Here is a 15,736-nt window from a genome sequence, read left to right as displayed (position 1 = left end):
ACGATGAAAGGTTTATTACATCAAAGCCAATATAGAAATAATTTGTCTTTAAATCTGGAAGATAATATAGTTTTGGAATGGGAAACTCATAAATGCTTGAATATATGTTATGAATACTTAGGACATTTTTAGATTACAGTTTGATATAGTATTCCTAAGAGAAATAGGCAATAGCATATGTTTGAAATAAATAGTAATTCAAATTTAAACATGTGGCCTCTAAAAGAAGTTAAAGGTATTTTCAGAGTATGTGGTATATGACTCCTCCAGCAGCATTTAGTTAAGATCTCCTCTACTGATCTAGTATGTATGCTTTCTTAGTCATACCTTGTCAATGTTATATATTTTTAGCTTGAATTTTAATAAAATGTAATATATGATTAAAAAATGTATGTGCTGCTTTATCCTTCTTTTAATGTGACATGATCTGATCCATATAATGTGTGTGTGTGTATATATAATTCCAATTACTTCTGTACTCTGTGGACTCAGTTTATGAAGCAATCCCTGGTGCTGTATGCCAATGTATTCCTTCAAATAATAAAAGAAGTGGTTTATTACATATTGACATTTCAGAGACTTTTATCAAGACACTAAACCGCAAATCCCATGTATAATGCATGCCCCCTCCACCTAAAAGAGAACCTCCTCCTAGGTGTTACGATTTTACCAACACATCTACTCAGGTTAACATATAATGCCCCCAAAAAATAACATCTAATAAATATTAAATATGTGCCTACATTGCAAAACTAATTGATTTGTACATAGCTCAGTTTACTGATATTTATATTTTTTTATTTCGAATTCATTTTCAAGATTTCTATTAATTAACCCACATAAACACTGACTGAAAAAAAGTGAATTATATAGATGCAGTTTTTAGTAGTCACTTAAAATGCTCCCCTTTGGAACAGAATAACATGCATAATAATCCAGGTTAAATAATGAAGGTAAATAGATCATTTTAAGGCACAAAAATGTTTAATGTCCATGAAAATTTAAATTTCTAAAGCAGAATAGAGTTGTTGGCTATAATTCAGTCCAATTGCTGAATGATTCCAATGGGCTACATTTTTTGGTTTTTCTAGGCAGCTCGCTTTTAGGTTACTTAATCTAAATAAAATGACAAATGTTCAAAAAAGTAAATTTTAATTGTTGGCATAATATTCTTATGCCTAAAATATGATCTTTAAATAACAACTTACCATCACTTGTCTCCACACACAGCTGCAATCCCAAATTGTTTTGTGGGTTAATCACCCAATGGTTGCTCGTTACAGTAATATCAAACACAAGCCAGCCAACATCAGATGCTTGAATTCTCTGTGTATCTAGAAGGAAAAGGTCTGCATCCCTGTTAACATAAACGTTAAATGCACTTAGTACTAATAATCATAAAAGTAAAAACCAGTTCAATCTGCTGTAGGGAAAATCAAATATAAATAGCTATACCATCTCCTCTACTTATATTTAGGCTGTAAGCCCTATAGGACAGGGACCTACTGTCCTTACTATAGGACTGTACTAAAGGAAGAGAGTTTATTTAAAGGAAGAAATACTACCACAAGAAGAAGACATAGTATTAAACTAAAGCGGCAAATGTTTAAAAGTAACATCAGGAAATATTACTTTATTGAAAGGGTAGTGGATTGAATGCATAGAATAGCCTTCCAGCAGAAGTGGTAGATGTTAATAAAGTGAAGATGTTTAAGCAAGAATGGCATAGGCATAAGGCTAAGCTAGATATAACATAAGGCCAGGGACTAAGGAAAGTATTCAGATGTTGGGCAGACTAGATGGGCCAAATGGTTCTTATCTGCCATCTACTGTATGTTTCTATGTTACTTATTGTACCACCCATTTCTAATACTGTAAACTATAAAGCACTAAATACATCTGTTAGCACTACAAAAAATTTAATACACGTAATCACAATAACTTTATATAATTTCCATTATCATCCTGCTTGAGTGTGTATCATACCAAGTACCGTATTTGCTCGATTATAAGACGAGGTTTTTTTCAGAGCAAATGCTCTGAAAAATACCCCTCGTCTTATAATCGGGGTCGTCTTCTAATCAGACCTCAAATAGAGGTCTGATTAGGAGACTAAGATCCAGATCCCCCGCACCGCTGCAGGGGACCTGGATCCTCCTGTCGTCGCCCCCCCCTCCCCACACACTTACCGGTGCTTCCGGAGGTGAAGTTGGCAGCGGGGGTTTGTATGCGTCCGTCGCAAATACCTTCCCCGACTGTCAGAGATTAGAGTTCCAGAGTTCCTGATCTCTGACAGCCGGGGAAGGTATTTGCGACGGACGCATACAAACCCCCGCTGCCAACTCCACCTCCTTCCGGCTGCCGCGGAATGAGACGTCAACCCGCTGCCCCGGCAATGCAGCAGGAAATTGGAAGCACCGGTAAGTGTGTGTGTGTGTGTGTGTGTGTGTGTGTGTGTGTAATGCCTTACACCCCTATATGCCACTCTGGCACTTAGGGGGTTAAAAGGCATATTATGGGGCAGAGTGGCATATAGGGAGGTATAAGGCATTTCAGGAGGCAGAGTGGCGTTAATAGAGCACTCTGCCTCCTGAAATGCCTTATACCTCCCTATATGCCACTCTGCCCCATAATATGCCTTTTAACCCCCTAAATGCCAGAGTGGCATATAGGGGTATAAGGCATTTCTGGAGGCAGAGTGCTCTATACAATGCCTTTTAACTCCCTTAATGCCACTCTGCCTCCTGGAATGCCTTATACCTCCCTATATGCCACTCTGCCCCATAATATGCATTTTAACCCCCTAAATGCCAGAATGGGATATAGGGGTATAAGGCATTTCTGGAGGCAGAGTGGCACATAGGGGGTCAAAAGGCATACCATGGGGCACAGTGGCATATAGAGGGTTAAAAGGCATATCATGGGCCACAGTGCCATATTGGTGCGGCAAGCCTGGGGGCAGATGTGCGTAACTGGGGGACAGGTTGGAAAATACAAGAAATAAAAACAAAAAAAATATATTTTTCTCAATCATAGCTTTTATTAAAAAAAATAGTTTACATGAATTAACATTTACTGGTAAAACTTTTTTCCTTTAGGGTCGTCTTATATTCAGGCTTTTTCTTTTTTTCCTAAGTTAATATTCAGATTTTGGGGGGTCGTCTTATAATCAGGGTCGTCTGTGGTACTTCCCACACTTCCAGCCCAGTTAGTAAAAGTAAACGTTGTATTTTGAAGTTAACATATCACAAAATGATAAATATTGTTCTTTGAATTATTACAAAACTTTTTTATTTCACATTGTTTCAATTAACCTTGTTGATTTGCAGATCTGGAGATTTCATTGTAGGAAATCGTGATATTTTGGGAATATTCCTAATCCAAACATCACATGATGGATTGTGGCAATTATAATGACCTACTCATTATTATTATTTATTGTTTATCTAGTGCTAATGAGGGCCCTGTTCAATTACAATTTAGAAGGCATTGGGGTATATTACACAAGAGGTAAAAGTGCCACTGTTAGGGAAGGGCCAGTCACACTGGAATAACTCCAAAGGCAGGTGAGAGACTAGGAAAGGTAAGCTAAAAAGATGGGAGGAAGGGCATCCCTAATTAAGTGGGTCTTAAAGGATATTTTGAAGGATCAAAGGCAGGAGTAAAGATGGATAGGTTGGGGGAGAGCATTTCAGATGATAGGGGTAGCCTTTGAGAAATCTTGCAGCCATGCATGGGAACTAGAAATCAGAGCACAGTACAGATGGAGATCATCCGATGCGCAGAGAGACCGGTAGGAGTGTATTTGGGGATGAGTGTGGAGAAGGCATTGAAAGTAAGAGTCAGGATTTTGAAATTAATCCTTGAGCACACATGTAGTCAGTAAAAAGACTGAGAGGGAAGAGATGTTAAGCAATGGGTGAGAAAGATAAGTCCAGCAGCAGTGGTCATAATGGAAAGTAGAGGGTAGAGACGGGTTTGAGGTAGATCAGCTACAACAGGGTTACAATAGTCAAGACGGGAGAAAGAGCCTAAGTGGAGCTTTATCCTAGGAAGGAACAAATTAAAGAGGGTCAGGAAAAAAGTTGGAGTCAAGAAACATAGTTAATTGATTGTCTACAATTCACTCAAGAAGCTAAGAGGCAAGAGGAAGTAGAGTGATGAGACAGTAGTTAGACAGATCAGTTGGATGCAGGGAGGGATTTTTTTCTTGAAAGAGGATGGGACAGATCCAGTAGAGAGGAAGAGGTTGAAGATGTGAGCTAATGTAGTGACCATGTGATTGGCCAAAATGAACAACATAGAGTATGAACTTAATCTTCAGTGACCAGACAGAATCGGCTTAATGTAGAAGAAGAAGAATAGTTGAGTGTATGGGAAATTGCAGAGTCAAAGGAAGGGCAAGGGCAGCAGGACGATTGTGCAGATACACCAATCAGCCATAACATTATGACCACTGACAGGTAAAATGAATAACACTGATAATCTTGTTATCATGTCAGCTGTCAGTGGGTGGGATGTATTAGGCAGCAAGTGTAGCCGAGTTTGAACCAGATATTGTGGAAATCCTACAAAAGTTGATGTGTTAGAAGCAGGAAAAATAGGCAAGCGTAAGGATCTGAGTGACTTTGACAAGAGACAAATTGTGATGGCTAGACAGCTAGGTCAGAGCATCTACAACTGCAGCACTTATGGGATGTTCCCAGTCTGCAGTGGTCAGTACCTAGCAAAAGTGGTTCAAAGAAAGAAATGTGGTGAACTAGCGACAAGGTCATGGGCAAGGTTGGCCCATGTGGTCAATTCCAATAGACGAGCTACTGTAGCTCAAATTGCTAAAAAATTTGATGTTGGTTCTTATGTGTCAGAACACACAGTGCATCGCAGTTTGTTGTGTATGGGGCTGCATAGCCCCAGACCAGTTAGGATGTCCATGCTGACCCCTGTCCACTACCGAGAGCTTCTACAATGGACACATGAGCATACAAACTGGACCAAGGAGCAATGGAAGAGGGTGGCCTGGTCTGATGAATTACATTTTCTTTTTACATCACGTGGATGGCCAGGTGCGTGTGCGCTATTTACATGAAGAACACATAGAAACATAGAAAGTGACAGCAGATGAGAACCATTCGGCCCACCCAGTCTGCCCAACCTCTGAATACTTTCCTTAGTCCATGGCTTTATCCTATATCTAGCTTAACCTTATGCCTTTCCCATGCTTGCTTAAATGTCTTCGCTGTATTAACATCCACCACTTCTGCTGGAAGTGGCACATGGCACCAGGATGCATCCATGGAGGCCCCACCTCGCATTTTACAGGACATAAATGATCTGCTGCTAACATCTAGGTGCCATATACCACAGCATGCCTTCAGAGGTCTAGTGAAGACCATGCCTCGGTGGGTGGCGAAAGGGAGAGCTACACAATATTAGGCAGGTGATTATAATGTTATGGCTGATTGGTGTATTTCACAATAGTGAAATAGTTTCAGTTTGATTTCTGATCTATGTGGCAGTCAGAGGCAGTAAGGTTAGTGGTAGGGGTAGTTGTGATAGGGAGAAGAAGGGAAGTGAAGGTAATGAAGAGCCATTTGGGGTAATGAGAGAGAGAAAAGATAAGGGAGGTAAGTAGGTTTCCTAAGCAAGGGTGAGAGCAGAGTAGTAGGAACATAGCATGAATTTATATGGCAGGAAATCAGATGTAGTATGAGACTTCCGCCAACTACCTTCAGCAGTGCCGGACAATGTCGGAGGTGGTGGGTAAGTGTTGTGTGCAGGGTTGGAAACATAAGCTTCATGAAGAGCATGAATCAGTTGGGGCTACATCCTCAAGAGCAGATGTGAGGGTAGAGTTATAGAGAGAGGTAGCAAGGTTAGGGCATGATGTGTTTGAAATGGGAAAGAGAAGAGGTAGTAAATCGGTTGCGAGTTTCTGAAGATTGAAAAAAGCTAAGGTCTATGGTTAGGAGAGGTTGTTGAGAAGAAAGGAAATAAGTCAGAGGCAAAGTGATGCTAATGAAGTCCACTTCTCAACTCTCTCGTACCTAGAAGGGGAACGCCAACCAAAGTTTTTATTTAGCATCCAATAAAAGAATTACATTTCTTAAAAATATTGCACTCTTTTCTGTTGTAACTCAATTGTATTTTTCAATGTTCTAAACATGTTACCTTTACCTATAAAATAGTGGCAGTGTAGCCGAGTTTGAACCAGATATTGTGGAAATCCTACACAGTTCCATGTGTAGTGCCACAAGCTATTGTGTCAAAGCAATACATTAGCTTGAACAAAGGGATGCTTTTATAGAAGTTATTTACATACAAATGGTAGTGTTTGTTCATAAGGAGCAATATTAGGTCCCAAACAATTTTGGCTCTGGTTCCCAGATGTTCAGGTCCAAAGTGGCCAAAGGCCCAAAGTGGAGGGTCAAAGTGGCTATCCTTTCACTCGTGTATCTGGTGCATTAAGCAAAAAAAGTGCAATAAGCAAAAACATGCTGCTGCAACTGGATCAATGCCTAAGCAGTGATCTACGGAAAGGAAGGAGTTAATGGCTCCTAACCTCTAACCTTTAAAAAATGTGGCAAAACTAACACACAGCAAAAAAGTGCTGTTGTGCAAGATCATTGCCTATGCAGTAATCAACAGCAAGGAAGGAGTTAAAATCAAAGGAAGCCTCTTATAACAGTATTTGTGTCAACATACTGGTCAAAGGCAATGCTTAAATCAAGGCATTTCAGCAACACCCTCTGAGCAAAGGAAGTGATTACCAATCATTTCCTAAAGGCTCGTAATCTGCATCAGGGCGCCCCCATATTGATAAAACATGTCATCTTTTAATCAGGTGAATGTAAATGCTCCGGGGAGTGATTACATGTGGACACAATTTTGTTTTGCTATTGCTGAATGCCTCGATGTTGAAACATTGCAGCAACAGCATCTGAGTGAAAAAAGCAATCATTGATCGCTTTCTAAGATCATTTAAGCCCATGATGTGCCTGCTTAAATCCTGCAAGTTTCAGGCAAGGACATGCGAGATTTGAATGTACATGCACTTGTATCTCTACACCTCAAACTTACAAAATTTTAAATCACAAGCACTCACATGTTCTGCAGGAGAGGGATTTGGAAGGTGAGCTAAGGAATATGGGAGGAAGGGTGTTAACATGTAAAGTTGTAGGCATTCTTAAAGAAATGGGCCTTGTTGGATTTTTTGAAGGACTGAAGGCAGGGTGAGAGGTGGATAGGCTGGGAAGGGCATTCCAGAGGATAGGGGTAGCAGTGCATGAGAGCTAGAATTTAGAGGAGAGGATAGAAGGAGATCATTGGATGATTTATTGAATGTTACTCCAATTAAAAACAGTGTTTTAGCAGTTTGTATTTGTTTAATGAAAAACAAATTTGCTGCTAATAGAAATGCTAAGATGTTTTCTAAATTTACAAAATATTTACTTAGTGTAACTGACTGTTGATTGCTTGAATATTTTTGCTGGCGGGTAGAAAACAATTCAATAAGTGCTATCACAAGGACTGAGTTTTCTATTTGTGGTAGCAAGACTTGTTTCCTCAAAACACTGCCAACACTTTTGCTTAAATAAAACAATGAATGTTTCCCTCTCATTCCATGAGGCATATATATGATTTTGAAAAAAAATACTTTAATTGCAACAAAAATCTGTAGAATTCAGTGATAGCTAGTAATAGGTCTACTCATGGAGAGAAAATGTATTTTCCTAAGGAATAAGGGGCCCTGAAATTCTCCTTGCTCTGTGCTCTGGTAAAGGGGCAGCAGTGGCAAAATCTTATGGTCCTTGTCTTCAAATGCAGCAGTTTCATAACAGATACTAAAATATATTATTTGTCAGCATATTAATGGTATGAGTCACACTTATGTACTGAAGCTTTAACATTTGAAGCTTTTTACATGCCAGAGAGGATACACCCCTCTGGCGTTCAAAAAGTTTGCAAAAGCCAAAATCACATGAAGAATCAAACAGCAACTTTTGGAAATATTTGGCACTTAACAAGTAGTTTTGCAGAAAAAACAATATTTTTTCTCTCCACTTTATCAACTGACAATTTAACCTGTTTCAATAAACTTTCTTTACTTTCTGCTCCGGTATTTGTGATTTGCTTGGCAAATTTCATTATTCTGCTATTTCAGTTGTTCAGTTTTTTAGTAAGTAATTATTTATACAGAATGCTATTTTTAAGTCTTAATTGGAAAAATAAAGAAAGTCCAACGAAAATCTATCTGGTGCAATTAGTTGATATTTGGAATAGCAATTACTTGTTCAAATTCCAGAGATAAGCATTATTTAATTTTAAATATTTCCTATTTTTCCATTGCAAATTTATAGGAAAAACAAACAAGTGCACTGAACTCTAAAAAATTAATCTTTCAAACATTATTTATTTTGTTTCTTTAAGTTATGGGGTTTCAAACAGAAACATTCCAGATTGTCTCTAGTCATAATTCTTACACTAATACACATTTTTATTATTATTTTACCTTTGTCATTTTCGGCCCTAGCTGCTTGTTGTCTTACTTTTTACTCGCTAATCATCACATTTGAGTGAGAGTCATTATCAGATATTTTTACTTCCAACACTAGATTTTATTATGTTTCCATCTGCATTTCCTCGATTTAAATTATGACATTTACTGATTAATTAAACCTGGACTTTAAGGAACAGAGTTAGATTCCCAAAACTTAAGGATATTGCTGTTTCCCATTAAAGCAACTGGATGTACAATTATTTAAACCATGTACTCACTAGTGTTGGTTTCGTACCTTTCAACTAAGCTAATAAACCTAGCTAAGCTGACAATGTAATGCATTCCCTTCATGACTAGCTACATGTGTAGCCTATTGTATGGCTTTGATTCTATTTGGATGTCTTGGTGGCCTTTCTGCCACAAAATGGTAACACTGGAGAAAGAAGCAGGAACAGTAATCTCTAGATTGTAAGGTTACGAGCAGGGCCCTCTCTAATCTAATGTATTGGTTTGTCTTAGTCTCTGATTTCTAGCTTTGTAAATTGTTGACGCTATATAAAAAAAGATAATTCAAATAATAATAATGTTATTTTTAATATAATAATATAGGAGGTTTTTTTTGTTTTGTTTTTAAACTTCACCTCAGGTAATTTGTTACAATTAATCAAACTCTCCTATTTTTATACCCTAAGGCTCCAAGATTTTTGGGGAGATTTTTAGCATATGTTTGTTAAACCATGATTCAGCTTTTCCATATTTGATGTACCCACACAAATTATACAGCGTTTTGTTCAAGACAAGTAGGGCCTTCTTTTAAAATCATGGAAATACATAAAACCTAATAGTTATTATTGATAATACCGTATTTGCTCGATTATAAGACAAGGTTTTTTCCAGAGCAAATGCTCTGAAAAATACCCCTCGTCTTATAATCGAGGTCGTCTTCTAATCAGACCTCATTCTGCTTCGGCCGTGCTGCTTACCGGGCTTTGATCGCGAGCAGCGTCTCTGCTATTAGCAGCAGGAAACAGGAAGCTAGCACAGTCCTCACATAACTCTACCTCCCCCCTCCTTCCTCTGGGGGCGGGGCCAGAGAAGTTGCTCGCACAGCCGGGCCCCTGCAGAAGTCTGCGAGTGGGAGATCTGCAGTTCAGGTAAGGGGGTGGGGGGTTTGAGCGTGTGTGTATGTGTGATTAATGGAATGAATGAGTATTTAAATGTTTGTGAATGAGTGTGTGTGTGTGTGTGTGTGATAGCATGGATGTGTAAGGGGGTGGGGGTGGTAGCATGGCATAGGGAGGCTGTAATCACACTTCTAACATCCCCAGGTTCCAGCATGTACTGGCTGCCTTGGCTTGATAGGAGTGTGATTGCTGTTAGCAGTATTTATATATATATATATCTCCAGAAATGCATTTTAACCCCCTATATGCCACTCAGCCCCATGATATGCCTTTTAACCCCCTATATGCCAGAGTGGCATATAGGGGTATAAGGCATATCATGGGGCAGAGGGGCATATAGGGGGTTAAAAGGCATATCATGGGGCACAGTGGCATATAGGAGGGTATAAGACATTTCTGATATGCCTTTTAACCCCCTATATGCCCCTCTGCCCCATGATATGCCTTTTAACCCCCTATATGCCAGAGTAAATAAAAATATATATATTTTTCTCAATCATAGCTTTTATTAACTATGAAAATTCGTTTACATGAATTAATATTTACTAGTAAAACTTTTTTCCTATAGGGTAGTCTTATATTCAGGCTTTTAGTTTTTTTCCTAAATTAATATTTTGATTTTGGGGGGTCATCTTATAATCAGGCAAATACGGTATATAAAAAAAAAAAAAAAAAAAAACGACAGTAAGGGAATGTCCAAATGCATGATTGGGCATTCCTTACATATATTTGTGTACCTGTGCTCGATACACACGATTGGCGATACTGGCTTCTGCTGACATAGGAGAGTCGAGGCTGTCAATAGACAAAGTCAGGACGTAGTCAGGTACATCCTAAGGGGCGCAGTCTCAAACAACTGCCGTCTCCACTTCAAGAACACTGCCCGCATTCATCCCTTCCTAACACAAGATGGCACTAAGGCTCTTGTTCATGCCCCTTGGCCTATGAGTCTTTCCCCTTCGGTCCTTCAAAAAATCCCTCAAGGCCCACTTCTTTAAGGGCACCTGCTAACTTACGTATTAACGCCTTCTCTCATCTTCCTTCACTCACCTTTCCTGGCCCCACAAGCTAAATCTGTCTGTTGTGTATGTAATCATCATCAAAATTTGTAGAGTAGCTATTTTACTACCCTCCTTCCAGCCTTCTTCCATTGCACCTTTAGCCACATCTTGGAGGTATCCTACTAAAGGTGAGAGCAATGTTGAGATGTTATGTGAAATGTCATCACTGTTCAATGAGGCATTACCTCTCTTTTCCTGAGGCTTTTGGTGGTCTTAGTAAGCAAGTGCTCCTTTTATTCATCTGCTCACCACCTTCTTACAAAGCTTGGCAGGAATAGATAGAGTAGTGTCCATTAATTAATGAATTATCTCTTTATTATCATTAACATCTTCTGTGCCCAATGGATCATAATTACTCCTTTCCTAAAGTAATAAACACAAGCAGAGTAGGGTGACCACATGCCCCGATTGTGGAGCCGAGGGAGCACTAATTGACGCGGCACCCCTCACTCACCTCTGCAAGGCTTCTAGCTCGGTCGCGGTGCTGGCATTTCATACTGAACGCCGACATCATATGAGAATATGAAGTCATATACCGGTGCTCAGCAGTGACACAGCGTGGACTGTGACAGAGCAGCGAGACAGAGGCCCCACACTCCCACCGTAGGACGTCTGCCCTAAAGCAGAGGTGTATTTAGGCTGGAAGCCTCCCTAGGCCTGACCATGGGCAGCATCTCAGCCATCCTCATCGCTTACCTCCTTGCTGCTGTTCTCTTGTCTGGGTTGGGGCCTACCTGCAATGCTTTCCTCATGGTTTCTATTTGTTAGGCCACACCCACTTTCCTTTATAGCCTCTGAACCCAGCTAACCCCTCCTCTTCCTTCAGACTGTGGCTATAATTGCTAAGCTGATTCAGTTGCTCATTGCTCTTTCGTGGTATCACTCGATCTGCAGACTTCCTGGTTTTTGTATGGATTCCTGTGTATGACCTGACTCGGCCTGGCCTGGCTTATGTTCCTGATTCCTGTATACTGAACCTGCCTGTACCTCTCCTACCTGTTCCAGTTCCTGATCCCAGCTCGTCTTACATTTATGCTTTTGGATTCTGATTTGGTTTATTATTTACTTTCCTTTTATTTATTTACCAATAAAGGTGTGTTAACGAGTATTCCTGTCTCTGTTCTGATTCTTGGTACCCTGACACCTCTCCCCTGACTATAATGTGCCAGTGATCTGCCTCGCGGTCCTGAATCCCATTGCCCGGTCGAGCTCCATCTCTGTCCCAAAAGTCAGAACTCTGAGTGGCAAAATCGGATCTGTCCTGTGCAAGGAGGGTCAGTTGGGAAGCATGCAGATATCCATAGTGTAATTGGGCCTGTTGCAAGGGAGATCTCCCAAACCAGTCTATTAAGTAGTGCTGCACCCCTCCCCCCAAGATGCACAAGCTGGTTTATGACTGATAGATTGTACTTATATGTCAGATACCTACCTACAATGGTAGCCCCCTGGTGCTTACATTTTCGTAACAATAAGAAAACAAAACATACTTTCTATACCACATTGTCTTTAGTTCTTAAAGTATTTAACTTTATTTATAGTATAATCATTAGAGACCCAGCTTATGCGTCCCACGTGTGAGTATTAATAAAACAACATAACAGATGATGCAAAAATGTATAGCGCAACTGTAATTGAAAGAAATAAAAAATAGAAGTTGTGTTGGATATTTTAAAGTAAATGAAATGGAAGAAATGGAAAAAAGAGTCCCACCAATTATTTGCTTCTGCAGTGTTTCTTTTTGTGGTAGCAGGAATGGAATTATATCTGGTTGCCAGCCAAAACCTTAATCCAAAGTACTCATTGACAAGTCAAACAGAAGCTAGGATTGAATTCTTAGCTAACCCAAGATTCCTATAACGCTATACTCCTGCTACATAAAAATGCAAACTTTTGACTTGACGACATTTATGAGAAGCTATACAAAAAACAAAAATGAAAAAATAAGATTACTATGTTTTTATATGAAATGGATTATGTGTACTGTGTGAAACATGGCATGATCTCAATTTTGATTCCTAAAACCAGAAAAGATGTATATAAATACGTATGTGTATATATATTTCACGTTTATAAGGACCAATATCAATAGTAATAGTATGGTGGAAGAGATACTGTACCTATTTGAATGTTCCTTGATGATCTGATAAATACTAATTTTAAGTGTGTCATTCCCAAACCGATTGTTGCTTTTATCCTTATAAATTCGAAATTCAGCTGCTGTTACCGCTTCTCCATGTGGAATTTGAGTAAGGTCAAATCGGAATTCTTTGTAGTGCCTTCGGTGGTGTGAAAAGTCCTTGTCTCGTTCAACTAAAAAAAGAAAAAAAAAAGGAATTCCAAGGGTAAGCCCTGAATACAGCCAATGATTAACTGTGAATTTATATGACTTGGAAATGAAAACATTCTGACAGCCTTATATGACAGTGGGTAAACAGCAAAACCACAAATTCAGACATAGCTTCTATGTAAAGGAAGCTGAAAGTCTCTCTTCAAAAGAAAAAAAATCTTATTGGTTTTCTAAAATTTTCGCGAGTGCAACTGGAAATAATACTAAAATCTCTAAAACAGTCAGGCCATAAAACTGGTTACAGGCCGGCAAAAGGGAGTATGAAAGGGTGCACTGTGCACACAGGGGAACCACTTCTGTGGAAAATGGATAAACCAAGTAGAATTGTAGGTGATATTACTAACATAGGGTTTTCCTATATAAACTTTAAATATACAAAAATTAATCTTTGTAGTCTGTAAAAATAAGTATATGCATTTAATCATTCTGGAAACAAAATCAAGACTATATATTTAGATATTTAAAGTAAGCTTTTCCATCTGGAAATTGCATAATGTGTTTTTATTGAATTTACAAATACAATATTTTAAGTTAGAATTACAAAGGTGGTATATTAAAATATAATAGAATATATTTTTAACTATGCACTGAACGTTAATTGGATATGTTTAGCACATAATCTACACAACTGGGAACTCTCCGGGTTTGACCCAGAGATTGCAGGGTGAGCGCTGCTCCTCCGGTTCTCCGGGTCAAGACCCGAATCCTCCGGGTCGCGGGTCGCCACGCTCCCCGCCCATTTTTCCTTTAAATGGGGGTGTTTCCTGCTGCCGTCAGCAGGACCGCCCCGACGTCAGCGGGAATTCCCATTAACTGCCCACCGATGTCAGTGTGCAGTCCTGACTGCGTCCTGCAAGGGAAGACTCCAGGTAGACGGAGCCCAGAAGTTCCCAGGTATGATAATCTAGCAGAACTTAAAAAGAGCTTTCTGAGACCGTAGTAGACTGATAGCTCAGCCTTTACATTATCTGTAACGTTCTAAAAATACACATTCTTACGCGAAAAAATAGGTTATTTTTTGAAAGTGGTTGTACCTTCGATAGTTATGTCTAGCAATGTAGTTACATTGCTCCAAATGTGCTCGGGCCGTCAATGTTTGTTCCTATAGAGTCATGTCAATGTACATGCAGACAGGCCATATAGTCATATAGTAACAGTTTTGTTAATACTTCTGCAGAAGAACCTTTGGAAGACCAATTCTGGAAACTGAAGCTCTCTACTTGATGTTTCGTGTACTATATTCAAGGCTTTTCTAAAATGTATTCCTTTGTTGGTCCTTATAGAGAGCTTTGATTACTGAGGATTACTTATTCTAAATCATTTTAACATAGGCTCTTTGCAGTTCTAAACGTCTTCCTTTTAGTATTAGCAATAGCAACATCCACTATCACGGCCGGACTGGAGATGGCGGGGTAGCAAAAGGCTAGATATGCATAGCTGCATGTATTTTATGCTCATGTAGCATGTGGACGCCACTGGCCGCATGCTACAGCACTAGATATGCTGCTCCAGAAACGTGGACTTTGCTACACTAAGATAAATAATTGCAAATGAAAACAAAATATAAGCATTTCTCTTTCACATGGTTTGATTAGGGAAAGAAAAACTTCATATATTTATGTTTCAAGAACTGGAAGTCTCAGTATCAATTTCTTCTCTAGTATAAAGTGGTCTTTGTGAGGTGTAACTGCATAACCTAGTTTGTGAGTACAACAGCATGTGCATGTGTTTTACAATATTTACCAACGTTGTCAAATTAAAATATCCAAACACAAAAACAGATAACCTGTATGTTACTGTTTGAAATGTGATATAACCTACATGCTGAATAGAAAAGGAGTAAAGTTCCCATGTCGGAAAACCAAAAGTATTTTTTTTAATGAAATTCAGGATATTACATGTTAGCTTAACCTTTGAGGCTAGAAAATTGTGCCTGTTTAAAGAAAAAAATTGTACCAAGCAGTGTGTTGTCGAGAAAATCGATTGAGGTGAAAAAAGGGCCTAGTCCATAAATGTCTTTGTAAATTAATTGAAAGACATTTAAGAAGCATGTCAGAGGGCTGAGTCAGCCAGTTACGTTTCCATATAGAGAATAAAAAATAGAATTGAGTAATTTCAATGAATGGCCTTTTAATGAATCATGAGAACATTTTTTTTAATCATGTCTTATTACCAAAAAGCTGGAAATATGTGGCTTATGGATATATTAGTTATACCTAATCCATTGAGAATACCCACAATAAACATAATGAATATTATAATTAGTATTTTAAATAGCACACGTTTCAATTGAACAGAACATACTGATTTCTTTTTTAACGTTTTAAACTGGCTAGATATATAGCCATTCCAGTTCTCAGAGTAAAGGAGCTCCTCTGGGGGATAAGGATCTCCTGAAGAACCGTACCACAGTCATGACAAGACCGGTAAGGATGCAAGAGAAGACAAATTATTGAGACTGGGCATAGTTATATGCCCACTTTACCAGGGGAGGGGAAAATGACCAACCCAGAAAATTGGGAAGGATTAACATTACTAACATATAACACAAAGCCATGGGATTACGCAGACAATATCCGCACTAAACGAATCTCCTCATATATTCAACAATGAAGTATGTACAAGAGAGGTGAAGACATTAGGGAAG

General features: G+C 38.9%; 1 protein-coding gene across 1 annotated transcript in view; it reads right to left on the bottom strand.

The window, feature by feature from the left end:
* The window catches only part of BMP5 (bone morphogenetic protein 5), a 55,873-nt gene that overhangs the window by 13,692 nt on the left and 26,445 nt on the right, over positions 1–15,736 (bottom strand). Inside the window, exons 2-3 of the mRNA XM_053460176.1 lie at positions 12,860–13,052; positions 1,209–1,357 (exon numbers count right to left, since the gene is read on the bottom strand). Coding sequence (XP_053316151.1) covers positions 1,209–1,357; positions 12,860–13,052 — 342 coding nt within the window. The remainder of the gene's footprint in view (positions 1–1,208; positions 1,358–12,859; positions 13,053–15,736) is intronic.

This window comes from Spea bombifrons, chromosome 3 (assembly GCF_027358695.1).
Source record: "Spea bombifrons isolate aSpeBom1 chromosome 3, aSpeBom1.2.pri, whole genome shotgun sequence".
NCBI classification, from domain to species: Eukaryota; Metazoa; Chordata; class Amphibia; order Anura; family Pelobatidae; genus Spea; species Spea bombifrons.
This window is presented reverse-complemented; position numbering and strand designations above follow the sequence as displayed.